This window comes from Nanorana parkeri, unplaced genomic scaffold, assembly GCF_000935625.1.
Source record: "Nanorana parkeri isolate BGI_ZX_2015 unplaced genomic scaffold, ASM93562v1 scaffold46, whole genome shotgun sequence".
Lineage (NCBI taxonomy): Eukaryota > Metazoa > Chordata > Amphibia > Anura > Dicroglossidae > Nanorana > Nanorana parkeri.
Window position 1 is genome coordinate 2,602,839 of NW_017306314.1, and position 20,548 is coordinate 2,623,386.

The following is a 20,548-nucleotide window of genomic DNA, read 5'->3' on the forward strand; positions in this document are numbered from 1 at the left end:
CCCCCACACACATAAAATAAGAAGCCCCCCCCCACCATGTAAAATAAAACAATGAAGCCCCCTCACCTGCTTATCTTTCTGCAGGAGGAGGCGAGCAGGCATGATCCCTTGTGATCTAGTGGTGATTAGTAAGGTTTGCTGCAGATCTTACTAATCCCAGCAGGAGCAGCTGCTCCCACGAGTCAGGTACGCGGTCCGTGACCGCAAGCCTAACTGAATTTCCATCCACCTGCACTGCATTTCCACTCGCCAAATGACAGCAGGCGAGTGGAAATTTTGAGCCCTGCATTACACATTACAACCTTCTTGAACACACGTATAGGTTACGATGCTCATTTATTGAAATAAAGTATGATTATTAGTGATGTGTTGTTTTTTCCTGTCATGTCTTTTCAGGCCCTTTTCCCCCCAGGGCAGTGTCTGAGGGCGGTGTGCAATTCTTACTCTGAAGTGCAAAGCCAGAACCACAAGTTCACAAAAAGTATAACGCTGATCCAACACAACATGCCAAGTGATGAACTGACAGGATGTCTAAGCTGACTGGTAAGTTCAAAGTCTCAGCTTTTAATACACATTTCTTCTATTGCAAAGCATGATTCCCTTAACCCTTACATGCCAAATGCACTTTTACATTTGTTTACATCTACAGTTTACTGCATCTTACTTCTTTCCTCTACTTTCATGTTGCCTGGACCAGGCTAGATGCTAGATTGTAGCTGCAATGTTAGTTTTGGCACTGCATGTACATATGGCACTATGTGCTATCAGTCCAATATACCTTATCATCCAATGTTGGGTATCAGTTTTATACTCTTTCACCTTCGTGACACGCATAAGATACATACAGCAATTTGTTACAACATGTTCTAGAATAAGTAGACTTTGGTTTTGCTTGCCAACCTTCAATAATAAAAGACTACACATTATACCACAGAAGCTCTTCAAATAATAAAAACACAGATAATACGGTGAAAGATTAAGGGCCCATTTATACCTCTGTGGTATTCAGTTGTTGTGGTGTGTTATTGTTCTTGTTATGCAATTGTTTGGTAAAGATATATCTAAATACAATACAAGCGAAGCGGAGAAAATACAGATACTATGTCAATGCATAGAACTCAGTAATTTTGCTATAGCTGTTAATATTTTTAGATTTGTGCCCTTAAAACGGGAAAGACTTTTTCTAACTTTTATAGCCAAAGGTAACACAAGATAATTTAACATTGCACAAAGTACAATAGACAGGATACAGGGAGTGACAGGGACAGGCAAACAGGGCTGTGAAGTGTCATCACACCCACTGCAGTCCCAGAACCTCACTGTTGCTGCCCAATAGCCAAGATGGTGACAGGGGCTGCAACAAAATGTGAAAGTGGAATCTAGGAGGAGGATTTAGATTGCTGAATGAGGTGATTGACATTGGATTTACATTGAGGGACATTGTTTGCCTCTTCTCTTTTGGAGGGGGGATTTTTTATTAAAATATTTTTTTCTAATATGTCTGTGTTTTCATTTGCTTGTAACTTTTTTTGGAAATGAGTAATGGGAATACTAATGTTTCCCATAATCATTCCCCCGAAGGGTAGATATCTTATTATTAATGGGACTTTCAGATTCTGGAAGGAGAGATTCCCTCCTCTCCCACATCCACTGGGGGTACTGAATATGGGGATGAGGCCCTTGTCCCCTCATCATGGGTGCTTTACTGTTTCCCCCCTTGCAAGGTATCCTCCTAATGTTAAAGGTATGTGGCATGGAATGGTTGGGGGCCCTCACTTGCTGTCCTCCCTTTCACAAAGGATGTGGGATGGGTGGGTGACATCAGAATCTGGAAGCCCCTTTTATAATAAGGGTGCACCAGATATCCACCCCCAGGGGAATGAGTATGTACCTTAATACCAAAACTGGATGGAGATCCTGGTTGACGTCATTGACCATTTGTTTACAAACACCAGCTGGCTAGAGATCTGTCATGTGACTTTTTGACTTTACGCAGGTAAACCTTTACTAACTATTTATGGGTCTTCTGAAGTTAATTGATTGGCCCACATCCTATTTAGGGGTTTCATAGCAAAGGGGGTAAATACTTCTGCAAAGTAAAAATTTATTTTTTTTGTCTTTATTATTGTGTGTCACAAAATTTGTTTGTCATAAAAATGTATTTGCACCTATAAAGTGGTAGTCATGTTGTGTACATTACATAATGCAAACCTACAAAAAAATCATTTTAATTCTACTGTTTTTATATATATACACACACACACACACACACACACACACACACACACACACCCAATAACAGGGTGACACCCATGGGTGCATATTTATGGTGAGGAAAGTTTAGAACCTTTCTCAGGCTTTTATTGTTTTCCGTGTCCCAGCTAAGATTGACCTCAGTTCCTGTTCTGACAACAGATGTCACTAGGACAGGGAGCAAGGTGGAATCTCCCCTGTAGGGACATACTGTAGATAGCAATACAAACCTAATAGAGACTCCATATGATCAAAAATTAAATATAGATAAGTATATGTATATATGTATTGTCTTAATGCAGATGGAATGAAAGAAAACCGTTATTTTGCCCTTTAATCTTAAATGTATTCTGTTTTTTTCAGATAAAAGAACACCCCGCAAGGTTCCTGGGTGAAGAGGCATTTAGTGAACTATAAGAGCATAGTAGTAATACCACTGATATGATCCACTGATATAAATCTTTGCCTGCATGTGCACAGTGTATACTGGAAGATTTTTATTACAAGAAGAGAACACCATATGTCAGGAGTCACATTTTTAAAACATTGTGTGCTAGAGGAGAACATGGTTTATTCCTTTATTTTCAGTTACGTGCAACTTCCTTTGAACAATATTACTCTTTAAGCTACCATTAACATTATTAACACATAGTATAGTAATGCTTATGTAAACCATTGAATTCACAATATATACAATGGGCTGGGAGATGGGTGTGCAGCGCAGAGGCAGGCAGAGAAAGGAAGTTGCAGAGGAAGAAAGACAGAAAGATGACAGAGAGGAAGCTTGAGTGAGTAATTGCGGGGCTTGTAGGTCATCGGTGTATAGCTTCCTACACAGGAATATCCACTGCTATAAAGAGAGAAGCTACTGTTCTACTACTATATGTCGAGTAAAAGCATAACTAAACCCAAGAACACACATTTCATGCATTGTGACTTACCAGTGATATCGTGGCTGCATTAGTTTTAGCCTTCATTCACACAGCAGCGGTTGTTCGCGTGTATTCGGCCGTACGAATACGCGCGGAACCACTCGAAAAATTCAACACTTTTTTTAGCAAATACAGAAAATATCTGTTGATCTTGCCAGAAATGCAATTATGTAAAGTAATTATCTCATCACCCCCAATGTAACAGAGGGGAACAAAGGCAGACACATTTAAAGTCCAGCCTGGGTGGCGGGACTTCCATAGGTACACTGGAGGAGTGAGCACAGCCAGGGATAGGACGTGTGTTATTCGCAGGATTACCTGGTGAAAATAAAGGGAGAAAAAGACAACTAATGCAGCCACCTTATATAAGGACAGGTTAGCTGAAATATATGACATTTTGTTTATGGATTTAAAGGCCAGAGGAATTAACTCAGAGCCACCCCAAAAGTTTTAGAGGGTTACTACACAACAGAAAGACTGAGCCATAATATCAGGCTATAGTATATTTTCTTGGGAGAACTGAAGCAGCCCCCATCTTCATACATTCCGGGTATTTTAATATAGACGCTTACTTTTATTATTCTGACAGTCGCGGCCGCCAACTGTCAAAATACAATAGCAAGCAGGGGATTTTTCTCCATCTGCCCCCATGGAATCAACTGATTTTTCTCATGCTGCTCAAAAAATGTAACGCTGTATGGCCAGCTTAAGAAACGGGAGCCCTTGCAATCAAGTGAGTCTTTTTATGCTGCTCATCCTCTCCTCTGGTGCATTTAACAAGGAAATAAGCCTATACTATTCAGGGCCAAGCACCCTGTACCTGGTTCAGTGTAAAATTATATTAGGTAAAATCTAGAGGATAAAGCTACATACACACCTTAGCATTTTGGTGCGGTGTGGTGCTGCTCTAACAAAATACACCCCTTTTATAGGAATAAATAATAACTTGTGTAAAACATATTCAACATATACTGCAACTGCAATGAACAAATACACGGAGGTATGAATGTAGCGGACACATTTATCAGCCAGGATACTGCTCAGCTGCTGATACATTGAGAAAAAAATAATCCTCTGCTAACAAAAACTGAAGTTGGCTAATTTGCTAAAAATGAGGTACTGTATTATTTGTTACTGTTCATGTTTCTTTAAAAACGTCAACTGAACCTAATAAAGATGCATTGGATGATCCTGTTGTCTCTTTCTCTGTCTCTACCGTTCTTATTTATGTTATATAGTTATAACTCTTAAGAAAGAAAAAGAAAAGGTAAGAGCCCAGTGTATACTCTGAAATTAAAACTTTTTACAAGGCAGACCACACTCTGGGAGGACTAAATGATAGATAGATAATTTGTCATTGTTGCATTTTCCATTTTTCTAAAACTGAAAGAACCTCCATTGTAAGCTCTCACAGGCAGGGCCCTCCTTACCATCTTGTCTTGACTTGTATTGCAACTGTAATGTCTTCCTTATAATGTAAAACGCTGTGCAAACTGTTGGCACCATTTAAATCCTATATAATAATAATATAATAATTAGATGAATAGTAACCTTTTTGATGGGTGGTGTGTTATAACTTGGCTTTCTAGCAGAGCTCTGTATGCTGCTGCTATTTAATGTGTTGGATAATGTGTTCCATCACTGGTTGCGGTGGTTCCTCCCGCTGTCTTCTACATGTACAATACTAAGTTTTGTAGTTACATAAAGGGGTCAGCTGGAGAAACCCAGAATTCGTAAGTGTTTGACGGCAGCAGAGCCTAAAGCTGGCCATACACCTATAGATTATCTGCAGAGTCCTGATGGCGGCTAAGGAATTGGAGTGGTGAGATTTCCTTTGGTTCTAAATTTGATTGGATGCAGGCATTGTTCAGATATTTTGAGAGCCAGCGCGGGCCGACTAGCAAGATAATGAAGATTGGCCCAGTGGGAGATTCCTCCATCCACACAGTTTAGCTGTTGCACTTTTTCCATCTGAATATAGAAAATCTGCAGATAATATATAGGTGTATGGCCGGCTTGAAGCTCTGCAAGAGTGAAGTTTTAACACACAACCTACCAGAAAGGCAACATTACTCTTCTTCAATTGCAGGCTACTTTATTTTGTTTCGTTGTCATGGAAGCGACAGGGTCGCTATTATTTAGTAATACTGATTATGACCATCTACAGATTAGTCACAATTAAGCTAATTCTTAACCATCTAGCTAGAAAGAGTGTGTCTTTTGGTTATGTGGATAAAAGATGCATCCACTTCAAGAGAAGGCAGTGTTTTTACATAAATGTAGTCATGTACCCAGCTTTCTTTTAAAAGCATAGATCAAACAAAAGGCATTCTGAATTAATTAACAAAAACTTTTCCTTTTATGTGTGAAACTTTTGAAGGTTTGCTTTCAGGAAGATGAAAGTAAAATGGAATGTTTGACCAGACTGTACAATCTGCAATCTCCTTTTCAACAAGAAGTAGCTTCTAATAGCTGAACAAACGCTGCTCTGCTTGGCCCTTATGGAAATATTTGTTCCTTTCAATGCATCTCAGTGGTACATCATTTGTGTTAAGCTTCGTGTTGACCTTTGTGACATACAGAACTAATGATGTACCATTGGAAGGTCAAATGTATTTCAGAATAACTTGTTACTCATACAAGGTTCTTTGGTACAAAGGTGCTGGAATTTGTCAGTAAACAGCATGAGAGGGATTGTTATCAAAGTCAGCAGGAAGTAGATGACTCAGTTACCTACAACATTTATAAATGTCATGTTTCCAAGCAAAGAACAGAGATGGCTAAAATCTCTAAACCACCAGCTGAGCTTTGTGTTGAATGTTTGCAAGTGGGATTTAGATGTATTGCTGAATTTAGACCGGTGAGAATCCCCTTTTCTCAATGTGTTACTATAAATTGTGGGTGTGGCTAATAAATCAGTGTAGTGCACAAACCTGAACTGATGAAGTATGGAGACTGCTAGTTCCCTGGCTGGCATGCTCATTCAGTTACTTCTAAGTAACAGGACTTGTCCTAACTTCACTCTGACTACCACTTACAACACTTATACAATTACCTTTACCATTATATTTACCTAAATACAGTGTTTATTGATTTTACATATCAACTTGATAATAAGTGACAATAAACCACTACAATGGAGAACCTTAAATTTGTTGCTACATGTTATTATCTTTGTCAGAAAAAATAAAGCATAATAAAACCCACGCTCATGGATTTAGAAAAAAAGCCATGGGCCTCCAGATATGATAAATGGTTGTGGATGACCCCTTTGTTCATAGGTCATTTTATATAGGGGGCAATACCTGATCAATTCATTTCTTCCATTCTTCTAGAGAATTCTCCCAGCTGTCAAGTGTATAGGTAAAAATTAGGAAAGGCCAGACCCACAAGAGACTGGGAAAGTTGTAGAAGCTCAAGGGACATTGTAGGAGTCTGGTTTCTCCAAAGGAAAGAGGGACACACACTGGAAGTATGCCAAGTATAGAGGTATTGGGCAAGGGGAGCTGGTGAGGATATAAGGATGTATAGTATTTTGGGTAAAGAAAATATTTATCCTAAAACAGACTCTGCCCAAAAGGTCTAAGTGCAAGCCTATCCATTTTTTTTGTCTTGGCCAGTAGTGTGTATCAATGAGTGAGAAGATTATTGGAGATGTAAGTTGTAATGGCCAACTAATGGGTAGTTGGACTTTTACCTAAGTACTTTATTTGGTTCACAATCTTTAGTTGAGGATAACTGTACTAAAACGGCAGTAAATCTTTAATCTTAAAACAAGGTACTTACATATCACAGCTGTACTTTCAGAGCAGTTTTGGAAAAAAGGGATAAATCTTCCTTGTTGCAACAACTTTCCATTCTAAGCAATATGATAACACCTACTGTATTTTACATTTCTTACATGTTTGTATTGACATAGCATAACTTAAATATGGAAAAATATTTAAAAATTGCTGCTTTTCCTTAAGGGCGTTCTATTTCCTTTTTCCTATCTTCTTTTCCTCCTCTCTTTCCACCTTCTGCTTTTTTTTCCCTTTCTTGCCATTTCTCTCCTTTTTTTTCTTCCCCTTACTTCTGTTCTCGTCATTAACCATTTTGTGCTTTTATTTTATATTTGTTTATCCAGTAACAGCAAACTACCAATTATCACCTAGATCGTTGTTATATTTATCTGTGATGGTCTGTTACTATAATATATAATTTTTCCTCTTTTTTTGATACCTGGATATGTTTTGATTATTTTTTCATGTACATGCATATTCACATATGTCCTCTTATGAACTTACTGGATCACTGACTGTAACTTACTTTGTTTTTATCTGTTTTCCATTTATAAGTATCTATGCATTTTTGTATTTGTGTTTTGATTTTCAATAAAAAATGTTTACACAGAAAACAAATTGCTGCTTACATCCTTAAGTGCTATTTACTTGCTTAAAAATCCTACCTAGCTTCCGGCCTATGTAATAAGGAGGGGGCTGTGACAAGTTATGTTTTCTCTAATAAACTGTCTGTACTGTGCTGGCAGATTTTACTATCAGTTGTAAACTTGATTTGTACACTGTCTGTCGTAACAAAGGGTTAAAGACTTAGAAAAATTCTATGTTAATAAGAGGAAGCTCAGTCTGCAAGTGAAAGTAGAGGGTCAAACTGAGTGACAAACTGCTCAGAGTAGACTGGATTCTGCACAAAGGCCATCACCAAAGAGACATGTAAAAGGTACCGTTGCTATGCTGTGTAAATGGGAACACACAACAAACATATAGTGGGGCTTTCTCTAATGTGACAGCTCTGCCAGTGCCACTTTAGCCCTGTAACAGTGTGAACATGCTTCTAAGCAAAAAAAGGTTGGTTCCAAAGTGTTAAATGTAATAATTCTTAATTTTTCTCCTAATTCTTTCCACAAAAATACTTAAGCACAAAGGGGTATTATGAGTAAAAGGTGGAGGATAAGGACAGTTTCCTGTGTGGCCCAAAACAAGCACATTCTAGCTGGGATTCTGTTCAATGCAGCTAGACAGATGGCAGCTGGAATCTGATTATTTACCAAGGAATACTTTATAGGTGGTAACGGGGTCAGTCACACCTTTGGAGTCACATGTATAAGTCACACTTTGAAACGTCTAGTACAGAATCAAACTGCTCATCACTTTGGCTTCTTTAGTGTGAAGCATTCACAATAGTCAGCTTACATTTCACAGAGAGGTGATAGATGACCCTATAGGTTATCTAAATGGAAAATATTTGATCACAAAACAAATAAATTCAGTGACATACTTCAAGGCCAACACAAAGTGATCATTTTTTTTGCAAGGGTTCTCACAGCTTGATACACAGGTTGGCTTCTTATAGCCATAGTAATACCAGGATTTCCTTCTCTTCCCACTTGCTATTTAACCAACCAGCTCCACCCCAAATCTGAAATATCAGCAAAATGAAGCTGACCTTAAGAGTGCCCCACTGATCAAGTAAAATAAAGGAAGCATTTACTTATTTCTTGCACATGCAGAGGGATTGCTTTAAAATATATCTAAAACCAAAATGTCTTTTTTAGAAGGGTTAGATTCGTCTTTCTTTAATGGTGTCCCTGCTTAGGACGTCCGATACTCTATCCAAGAATAGATACATGTTTTGGTTTTAGATACACTTTAACCCCTTCCCGATCACAGGATTATACTGTCACAATCATTTAGTTAATGAATGGCCCGTGACGGGATATTCCGCTCATGGGGTACAATGAGCGCTGGTCCACGGAGGGACCAGTGCTCATTGAGTTACTGCTGTTGATGGGTCCCTCGAGGTTTGAGATAGACCCTCAACAGCAGATTAGGTAGTCACAGCACAGTGATAGCTGATCGCTGTGATCACAGAGCCGTGACAGCCACAGAGCCAGCAGCAGCTCACTGTGTTTTGCAGCTGCAAGCCAGCTATGTGTTACAAATTGATACAAAGTATCTCTGAGGAGAATACTGAGAAAGTTGTTCCAAATTAAATTGTATTTCACTCCTTGTATTTTGTGGCCTATAAAATCCCAAAAATAAAATTAAATCCCAGACATATGATATACCTTATAAAATCTGGACGAATAAAATAATTTATTATGAATTACTTTCTGTTAGCTACACTAATTATGTACACATTATGTTGCCCAAACTGTGAAAAATGTGCTTTGTTTTCCATAGAAAAAAATAAGCATTTATATATGCATATGTCACACTATTTTAAATTAAAGCCCATTTTGTTCTTTAAATGGTTAAACAAACACATAGCAAAAATGTCACAATTGCTTGGGTCCCCAGGAACAAAATGTTTTTCTGAAGCTGTGTCACTAAGGGGTTAAATCTTACCATTGCAAATTTTAAGTTGTCAAGTAAAAATGTACAGATTGCCTTACTTGATTCCTGATCTGGTTACTGGTTTCAGGTGTAAAGTATTTATGTTCCAGGTACCAGGCTCGTTCATTGTAGATCAGTTTGGTTCCATATAGAAGGCAGAACTGAAACATAAGGCAGAGTTAATTGAGAAAATTAGTTACATACATCTTAACGTATTACTGTATCCTCTACCAGTCTGTTACCAAGAAGACCCCAAGACTGTCACTATGCCTTACCCCTTACACCGCTGTGAGTATTTTACATGTGCACAATGAATCATACCTCCGAAAACCATAAACCTTCTAAAAGCAGAGGACCTATAGCATAAAAGGACTACTGATTTTGTATGTGAGAATATATGTAAGCTAATTGTTTCGCAAACAATATTTTCAATAAATAAATTCACAAAGATCATTATTAGTAGGGATGCACCGTTATCGTTTTTTCGGCATTGAGCACTGATATTTATCTTTCGGTACTCGCCAGTACCAATACGGTACTTCCGGGAGCATGGAGTCAGCTTTCTCGGCCAATCAGGAAGCCGAGCAGGTCATTACTCGCCGTCCAGCTTCCTGACTGGCCAAAAAGCTGGCTCCATGGTGTTTGGCTGGCTCAATGCTGATTGGCCAGGAAGCCCTCTGCCTGGAAGTTCTGGTATTGGGGGTAAGTATCGGAGCATTTGGCCCAGTACACATCTGTTGCATATTCATGCCCAGGAGACTGGGTTGGTATGGTGTCCGTCCAACCTTTAAGGCTAAGGTTGTCCCTAATGTCTTAGGGGTACAATACTCTTATGGAATGGAATGTTTATTGACCATTTAGTGTGATATTTAACATCTGAAGTACTGAGGAAGAAATGGATGATGTGATGATCTAACCACACAACAAGATGAATCCTTACATTGCATGAAATATCAAGTGCAGATTACCTTTCTGTTGGTTGTTAAATAATGAGCTCAATTTGCTCACAGTGTAAAGTATCTTTTCCAGGCAAAGATATGGCTGTCTTCTACCCATGCACTGAAATCTACAAGGTTCATCTTGAATATTCCAGGGTTGGCTATTTACTTAAAGGGTTTCTAAAACCTCAGCTTTTTTTGCACATATCTACTGCTAGCAAGCAGTAGATATATGCAAAAAGTAAAAAAAAAAGAAAAACGATTTAACGGCGGTTTAAACTTACCTGTGTCTTCCCCGCGCACTCCCGTCCAAAAATGTGAAATTCTCAGGCGGCCACAAAGGATCATGGGGCGCGCGCATGCGCAGTTCACATTTTGGGCCGGAACGCGAGGAGGGACGCAAGTTAAGTCTATGGATGCGTGCACCCGCATGCAGAAACCATGGCACAAGAAGTGCCAGAGTAGTCAGCGCTGGATCGGAGACCCGCAGCAGTGCTGGAGAGAAGGCTGAAAACATCAGGAAAGAAGAAGATCGGATTAAGAGACATCATTTAAGGTAAGTGCTTTAATTAACGTTGGGGTGAGGGGAAAAAAGTTGCCTTTAATGTCACTTTAAGGGTAAATGAACCCTCTCTGTGGGGCTGGCAGAGAAGTAATATTTTGATTTGATTTTTTGCTGAAAGTTGTAAAGACTGGCTGGAACCAACAAGGAGATCTAATCTTCATTGTGGATTTGAAGGACATTGCCAACAATCCTCTCTTTCAGTATAGGACCAAACATTTTTTTGTTATCACAGCTTTAATAATGTGGCCTGTTTTTTTTTTTTGTCAAGTCAGGTTTCAGATACACAAGACAGATCACAAGATTCCACAAGATCATAAATAATGGCTGGTTGGTTTTTATTGATCTGGCACCTGGTACTGCTGTAATGGGAATTTTATAGATAGCAAATTGTGTTTATAAATTCTTAAACTGAGCTCTGTTTGCAGGAATATTTCTTATCTTGTCTCTTCCCTCCTACTGGTGCTGTTTTCTTACTCGGCAACCTTCACTAATGGCACTTTCACTGCATGAGCAACTACGCTGAAAGAAATCAACAAGGAACATTGTTTTTAGCACCCCCTATGCAGCCTTTGTAAGCATTTTAGAATATCCCAAGAGTTTTGGCGATCTGGCAGGACAGGCTAGGAGCATGAAATGTGCTGAGTATTTATATTTTAACGTACAATTCATTTAGGTTAACATTGGTTTCTAAAGGACAGATTTGTATTGGAAAAGGTCTGCTGAGATCATTGATAAGGTAACAGGGAAAATCTTTTCAAAACCAGCATTTGATGTTATTTATATGCAGATTTACAGTGAGGAGGCAGCAACAGCAGCAGCGTGGTCAAAGGAAAGGGTTATAGTTATTCCTGAAAATGTGCCTTTTTTCCCCTGCAATTTTGTTGCTTTTTTTTTCTTCTAAAACAAAACAAAGATGGAAAGCAGTGCTTAGTACAGTGGTTGGTGTTAAAGGAGCTCTCAAAGAGGTACCTACAATAAACTGATTAAGGAGGTGAGAGTCATAGGTAGACCACTTATATTTGACTTTTTGACGATATATAGGCATACAGAAAGATTTGGTCTCATATTCTTCTGCATTTCGGCTTTTATAATATTTACTAAATGTATGCCTTTCTCTTTGAGCACGGGAAGAGTGGAAAGTAGTCGTTAGCAGAGTACTCAGTGGAGAATTGCTATATAAAATATACTAGTAATTAAGCATGTATTGAAATATATCGGAGCATGTGATGCATCTTCTTTGTCTGGAGGATTCCTGATTAAAATAAATGGAGCTGAAGCATACAGGATTTTTTTAAACTCCAACCAAAACGCTTTTTGAAAAGTGGGGAAGAGTAAGAATGTCTGTAAGGTTGTCATTGTTCTCTCCATTGGTGAGATTTCTCCTCACTTCCTGTCTCAGCCACCACAGAGGGGAAATTATGAAAGGGGAGTAATGCAATCATAGGAGTCCTAACTTTTCCTATTCAATTATAAAATAATAAAGACTAAAAGTTATGTTTGGAATTTCACTTTATAGAGGGCAGTTTATCTCAAAATGGAAAGTCAGAGGGTGATTTGACATGAAGGCAAGACCAGGCTGAAAAAAGATCCTTCTTCTGAAAGATTTGAATGATTATGGCTATGGGAGGGAGACATTTCCAGAGTTAACTTATCTTAGGAAAAACAACTGGAAGTGGCTGAAAAAACCCCCCAACACAGCCAATTCATATTCCCCCCCGAGCTTGGTTAACTGTAGATGTCTGTGACTGTCTGATGCAATTCATAGACATGTGCAGTGTCACCAAATCCAGCTGAAATTGGCTGGACTAGGCCAGAGTATCATGTTGGTACCTGCCATTGTTAACCTCCTGCTAAAATTGACAATTGCCTGGCTGGTATACTGACTGACTGGCTTTAATACACTCAGCCTCAGAACAAGTATGTGGATCAGGAAAGTCAGATAAATGTTTATCTACACGCTTCATGTAAACATGGACACTGTGCATTTAGTGAATATAACAGTATAGACTGGAGATTTTTTGTATGCTTCCAAAATCTCCCTTAAATTAGTGTCACAAGCATCTATACTCAGTGTGAAGAAAGGCCAGCACATTTTTACTGCAAACAGCAATTGCCAATGCACGTTTTGAGGACATGAAAGGTCCCCCTTGGCTAAGAGGACATGCGTGCCTTTCAAACGTGCATCACTGATTGCTGTTTGCTCTAAAAAGCTTTTACATGGAGTGCTTGCCTTTTTAGGGACACCTAAAAAGGCAAGCACCTTGCAAGTTTGTGGGTGAGATGTCTGTGTGTGGGATGGATACATCTTTACTTTTAAGTCTTCGTTCTGAGACCAACAACAAATTTTAAACACTTGCAGACAGCTTTTTAGATGCAGGACAGAAAAGACAGATTTTTAAAAGGTGATAAATCATTAAAGTTATACGTCAATAACTATACAGTGTAGTCCAAATATTACTCAAACTACAAACTTTTCTTGATTCCTGATATTTTAATATAGCAATATTTCACGAGCACCGTTTTTGTTAAATAGATCTATCTGCTTTGAGTGTCAGAAGCACATCTTAGTCCTTTAATCATTTTATTTAGCTTTTAGTTTTAATACATTTAAAAGATATAAAGTTGTGTACAGGACTACCACTTCTTCCTTTAATCCAGCAATGGGATATGAGCGGGTTTTAGAGGTGCAGAAACATCACACCAATGTGAGGTGCATCACTGATATTAAACTACTGCATCCAGCAAGCAATAAAGCTTGCTTGCTGTTGGGGGCAGGTGATTGGAGTAGGTTCTATTGAGCTGTTCACCATTACAAGTTATACCCACACAAGCAGCACATTGACAACACTGCCTGTAGTCATAAAGAGCAGTCAATAACTGTCTGGGCTCAGAGGAAGGCATTGGATGACATTGGGCATCGTTTAACCAGAAAGTGAGAAGGTAGCTAGTGAAGGACCAGGGCGAGTTTATTCTAAACAGTTTAAAATAGCTGAAGCAGGAGCAGCCAATTGGATTCTCCCTGATGTGTCCGTAGAAGATGTGCAAACAAAAGGAAGACTATATTTGCAAAAGGAACTTGTTATTTCTTTAGACAAATTACCATCATGAGGGCCCCTATTTCCAAAACAGTCACACTCCACAAAGCATCTTCCATAAAAACAGCCTTTATTTAAATCAATCAGCAAATATACACCATTGTAGCAATCCCCAGTTGCAAAACTCTCAAAGCGTTTCACCACTTAAGCTTAATCATAGAGCAATAATAAAAATATCTAGGATTAAGCGCAAGTGGTGAAATGCGTAAGAGTTTTGCACCTGGGGCTTGCTACGATGGTGTATATTTGCTGATTGATTTCAATAAAGACTGTTTTATCCAAGACGACCGTGGAGTGCGGCTGCTTTGGAAATAGAAGCTATTGGAGGTGAGAACGCACCCTTTAGCCTGCACCTGGGACGTGGATGTCGTGTTAGTCCGATCTTGGGAATTGGAGCAGTGGGGATCTCTTGTACTATCAAGGGGGCTGTTACTACTCATAAAAACGATAAAAAAGTAAAAAACACGACGATGTATGGAAGTTGTGTCTGCTTAATTTTGCACACAAGTCTTACAGTGTTTAACTGTGCTAAACTGGTGACTTTCATGACCTTGGAATGGAAAAAATACATCTTTCTCCCATTACTCAGCTTTCTGTGTCAGTGGAAATAAAAGCAACAATGGAATCTGCAATAATACTGCACACATTACTAGGCGTTGGTATTCCTCACCCAGCTGGTTCAAAGACACCTAGCGAAGGTGGTTTCAGCATTAGTATAGTAGACGGGAAGGTATATAGTAAACAAAAGCTAAAACAATGCTCTTTCCTTTTTTTTTTGCTAAGGAAAAAAAAACAGTAGCAGTCCAGTCAAAAATGACAGTTGAGTAGAAAATGCTCGGAGACATGTAATAAAAGTTTTTACTTGAAATGAGAATACATTTCAAAAATACTGTAATACTGCCATCTTTTCAGGTCATGTAATCTGGGTACATATACAGCAAAAAGGGAATTGGGGTTTAAGGAGATGACATAGCCATTGCACATGAATAGATCCTTACCTTATACACAAGCTGGCCAGTATACAGGTGATACTCGAATAATTAGAATATCGTGCAAAGTTCATTTATTTCACTAATGCAACTTAAAAGGTGAAACTAATATATGAGATGGACTCATTACATGCAAAGCAAGATAATTCAAGCCGTGATTTGTCATAATTGTGATGATTATGGCTTACAGCTCATGAAAACCCCAAGAACCCCAAATCCACAACCTCAAAAAAGTAGATTATTACATGCAATCAATAAAACAAGTATTGTACATAGAACAATATCGGACCTCTGAAAAGTACAAGCATGCATATGTACTCAGTACTTGGTTTGGGCCCCTTTTGCAGCACTTACTGCAATTACTTTTGCACGATATTCTAATTATTCGAGTTTCACCTGTACCTCTTTATGTGGGATGGTTGTGAAATTTCCAAAGCAATATCTGGATCTGTACTTGTGTGTATATATATGAATTATGGTTATCAATTTTCTGGCGGCGTATGCAGATAATATGGGGGCAATCATGTTTTTATAATCTGGTGAATATCTTTTATACTGCTATCATGTAAAACTATGTAACAATAAATGTATTTATAATTTTACTTGTGCAATGGCTATGACAAATCATTAAACCCCAATTCCCTTTTTGCTGTATATGTACCCCAAAGGGAGAGAGGTGTCTTCAGATTGGACATACCGAGGCAATTCACACTGGTGCTACTTGTAATCTGGGTGGTCTGATTTCTATTTCAAAGGATGCAGCCTGCAAGGTAGGATCACTGCAGAGGCTCCAGATGGTAACATATGATGTAGTCACATGGCATCGGATGAAGTGTTGCTATGAAAAACAATCCTTAGGCATTGCACAGGTACTAAGCATGAATAGAGCAGTTTTATCCACAGCCAATCCCCCCTCTCTCCTGCTCTTTTAAGCCATGTGTTACACAATGTAGGGTTAAGCATAATCTATTCCATGCCCCTCATGAAGTCAATGAACAGAACACCTAGGGCGGAGCTGAGGTGACATCATTACAGTGAGTGGAGTTTGGGCCCTTTCTTGGAGTATCACCAGCAGCAACGTCCTTGTATGTGCCTAGGATCAGGTGTATTGAGCGCTTTCTTTTGTGCATGAGTGGAGTGCACAGTACTATATGAGTGTTTTTAAAAGTTTTTGTAAAAGTTAATTATAGATGGAAAGTACTGTGGAATTCCTATGGTCCTTGGCTTCATCTAATTGCGTATTTTCCACGTGAACAACATTCACCAAGCAAATAGCTGGGCGGGTGTTCTATAAAGCATCCCCATAGTTTTCAAAGTATGCACCATTTTGAATCTGCAGTTTTAAAGTGTTTGCTTTATAAAAAACAAAAAAAACTGTAGGATTACAATGAAAAAAAGAATAAATGACACACAATTGTGCCTTTAGGTCTGTGTTAATGACATCAGTTTGAGACACTTCGGAGATCATTCAATAATTGAAAGGTGCATTTTTCATGCAGTTGATCTCCTTCTGACCTGCAGCAAGCAGATTTTGCATTGTCACAGACTTGTACGGAAATGCAAAACCTGTCTGAAACAAACAGCCTGTCAACGCAGGCCCTTAATCTGATTGTATATTTGTTTATCAATAAATGTATTTTTGAATACAACTAGTTCAAGTAACTCAAATATGTCTTTATACTGGCTCCCAGTAAAAATCTCTATAGCAGAACTCAGATCAAGCAGTGTCATCCAATTCAGTCTGTATTGCTTTGTAGAACGCAATCAATCGAACACCAGGAACCTGTTTACTGGATGGGAGAGCACAAAAAATGAACACACACAAGGTGTGAATTTACGCTACATACAGAAGGGCAGCAAGAAGTATGACATTTTCCTATTGCACAACAGGAAGACAGTTTACGTTGACAAGCTATCTTGTATTTTTCCACTTGGATGAAAAATAAAAAGTGAAGCCTAACCACACTGGACTGGATAAAAGAAGAATGAATCACTTCCTTCTGTTTGATCACTAGCTGGAAAGGGATAAATACATATTTACAGGCACAGAAGTACAAAGAAATGACAGCGGGTACTCTGTGCTGCCTAAAATGTGAGGCTTTGGAAGAAAGTCTAAAGTGCATATTTTTGGTTTAGTTTTTAAAGCAAAAGTTTTACAAAATACAGTAAAGGTTAGAAAATAAATGGTTAAGGAAGGAAAGCTCACATGTACAGGTGACCACATTTATGTGGCAGATAAACACAAGTGTCAGCATATTTATTATTCCGAATACACATGCTCCCACTAACATAAAATTAGAAAGTGTTGCATATAGGCTTAGTGACTTCAGATCAGGAATCTCTCACAACTGCAGTTACAGGTAGACATTCGGATTCAGACGAACTTGCAAACCAACTAAATTCCGTTGATTCGGCAGTGTGTCCAAATCCGAATGAACAAACTATTATATGCCGGGATATACCAAAAATATATTAGAGCAAATCATAATTCATTTGCAGAATATGGCCGCTGTGCGTTCTGCTTTTTAAATGTGCGGTTTTCGGATGTTCATTGTCTCTGAATCCAAAACAGCATAATTATTTATTTTCTCAAACAAATGGATGAAAAATGTTTTTATTCTTCATTTGTTTCCTCCGAAACAAATTTTTATGCTATGCACATGTCACATTTTCTCAGTGTACGGCATTGGCAGAACATATCACGGGTGATGCACCACATTTTTCACAGCCAAAAAGCAGAACTAAAGTAGAACTAAGAATGTTTTTGTGGGGCACTGTATGTAATACAGGATCCTATCATTATTTTTGCTGTATGGGCGGCTCAATGTCATAATTTTACAAGAGTGACTGTGGCTAGACATGCCAGCGCGCTGTGTGCTGGTACAGCAGATTGTGGTCCAATTTGGGAGCACACCAGAAAGGATGACAATGCAGTAGGTGACTTCAGTAAGCAAAATAAAAGTGACCGAACGGACCTCAACATTTTCTCTTATGTGTGCAAAAGGGCTTTAAACGACTCTCAACTTTATCTAATGTTTTCACTAGGGATGCATTGATACCGATTCTAGTATCACTGCTCTGATACAGAGTATTTGGGTTAGTACTCGTATTCGCTCAAATGCTCCGATACTTACCCCCGATACGGAACTTCCGGTCAGAGGGAGATTTCCTCTGACCGGCAGTGCTGTGAGGAAACATGTAGCAGGCTTCCTGGCCAATCAGGAAGCCCGGCGGCAGATAATGACCTGCCTCCTGGTTTCCTGATTGGCTGGGAAGCCGGCACCATGCTTATTGGCTGGGAAGCCAGCTACCCGGCCAATCAGCATCGAGCCGGCCAAATAGCATGGAGTTGTGAAATCAGAAAGTCGGGCAGTGGGTAATGACCCAACTTCCTGATTGGCCGGAAAGCCAGGTCCATGCGAGTGAAAGTACCGGTATCGGTACTCAGTATCGGCGAGTCTTGAAAGATAAATATCGATACCCATAACCAACAATTTGGGGCATCCCTAGTTTTTACAAAAAAAAAAACTTCACTAAGACTTACATAGGTTACACCAAAAAATAGAACAAACATCCACCTAGAACAGCTTTCTGATTCTAACATTTCATTATATTGAGTACAGTTAAATAAATGTCATGATCCCATTCATATTCAATAGGAAGACCTTTTGAGAAATCATTTATTGTCCGCAGTCTAAGCCCCAACCCATTGATCCACAGCGCCAAAACTCATCTGAAATCACAGGGAAAATATCACTGGACAGTGATACCACCGTGATAAGAACGTAAAGTTCAATTCCTGGGCTTGCTCAGAAATAGTCGAATTATGTGTAAGTATGAAGCAACGGTTCCATTTTTCTTCCGGGAGTGTACAATTCAGCTCTTTCTCCCATTCCCTTGTGAAATACGGCCTATAAGGTAACACATGGTTTAATAAAAAGTTAATTATAGGTTTACCATCGGAAAAAAATAGCACATTCCATTCATGGTTCAAATCCAGGATTTCCCATATTCAGGGTTAATGGAGTTTCTGTGTAATTACAGTTCAGCCATTCTTGTCATGTACATGTAGAAGTGAACTGTTAAGAAAGTAGGGGGACAATTTGCCTATTGTTCGATTTTTGGTTCTAGATACACTGTGCATAGCAGGCAAACTGTGCTTTTCACCATCTAATTTCCAAGCCTTGATGTACCCAGGGCCGGCCTTTGGGGTGTGCGGGCTGTGCGGTCGCACAGGGCACCATAGCAACGTGGGCGCCTGGCGACCGACACAAATTCTGTCCCCAAACGTCTGTAAAGATCGCCCGCGGGCGCGGCACCCCTCCGTGCGGACGCTGGACTACTCACTATGACAGCTCAGCCAGGCAGCACAGTAGTGACAGTGTCACTGGCAGTCTGTAGATCAATCATTAAGATGGCCGACAGCGCGGAATGTACCTTATGCGGCTGGAAGACATTTGATGTTGTTAAAGTGATACTAAGACTAACCAGTTGCCTAGTGTAAGTAAAGCACATGATAGTTGACCTGGTGGGTAGAAAGTATCAATTTCCACTCAGATTGTAGTGTAATTATAAAAATGATAGGAAGCATTTATGGATTTCCATAGACAGGCCTCTTTCCTTGATGGGTTCAGTTGTGTCATTTGCAATGCTTTTTAATTATGCAGTAAAAGTACAAGTAGTTGGCAACTGGGGTTATAATCAAAAAGATAATACTAAACTGAAAGAATTATTTCTCTTCTGTCCCAAATATCAGGATGTGGCAAGGAGTAGGAAGGTAATCGTGACCTACTAGATGGACCCAACAGAATATGGACACTGGCACTCCAACAGCAGATAGAATATGTCTATTTATTGACGTACATGCAAAAAAGTAGCACAGCACACTTAGTGTGACGTTTCGGGGTCACACAGGATCCCCTTCATCAGGCAGAACAAGTGATGAAGGGGATCCTGTGAGACCCCGAAACGTCGCACTAAGGGGTCTATTCACGAAGCTGCCGAAGGATCTAGACGTAGCTACAGTACTCCATCAGGTCGATCAGCAGAGGGCGGGTACAATGCTAGTTTACTATTGGCTATTGCAAATTGAAATAGCCAATACGAATCTAGCAAAGCATTCCAATGGGCAAAAATGTTTTGTTTTTTTTTCTACTCTGACACGGCTCCGTGTCAGAATAAAGAAAAAAAAAAGAAAAATCAGTGTTTCTCTCCTGGGCGGCCGGGAGCGGGAGGCTCCCCGCCGGACAATCGAAAACTGTTGGGCGGAGCTAGCTGTCATTGCTAGCTACGCACAATCGTTTTCTATTTACTTTTTTGTACTATTCTTCTGTTCTGCTCAGTCCTTCTGAGGGACCAAGCAGAACAGCCGAGCCGAATGCCGCTCAGCGGCATTTGGCTATTCACTCACTGCTGTTCGGCATGTATAAGAATAGGCCGAA

The 20,548-nt window shown here is 39.4% G+C and overlaps 1 protein-coding gene across 1 annotated transcript in view; it reads right to left on the minus strand.

Annotated features, from left to right (window-relative positions):
- The window catches only part of ACOXL (acyl-CoA oxidase-like), a 273,176-nt gene that overhangs the window by 32,604 nt on the left and 220,024 nt on the right, over positions 1 to 20,548 (minus strand). Inside the window, exon 18 of the mRNA XM_018573020.1 lies at positions 9,580 to 9,681. Within this exon, the coding sequence (XP_018428522.1) occupies positions 9,580 to 9,681 (102 nt within the window). The remainder of the gene's footprint in view (positions 1 to 9,579; positions 9,682 to 20,548) is intronic.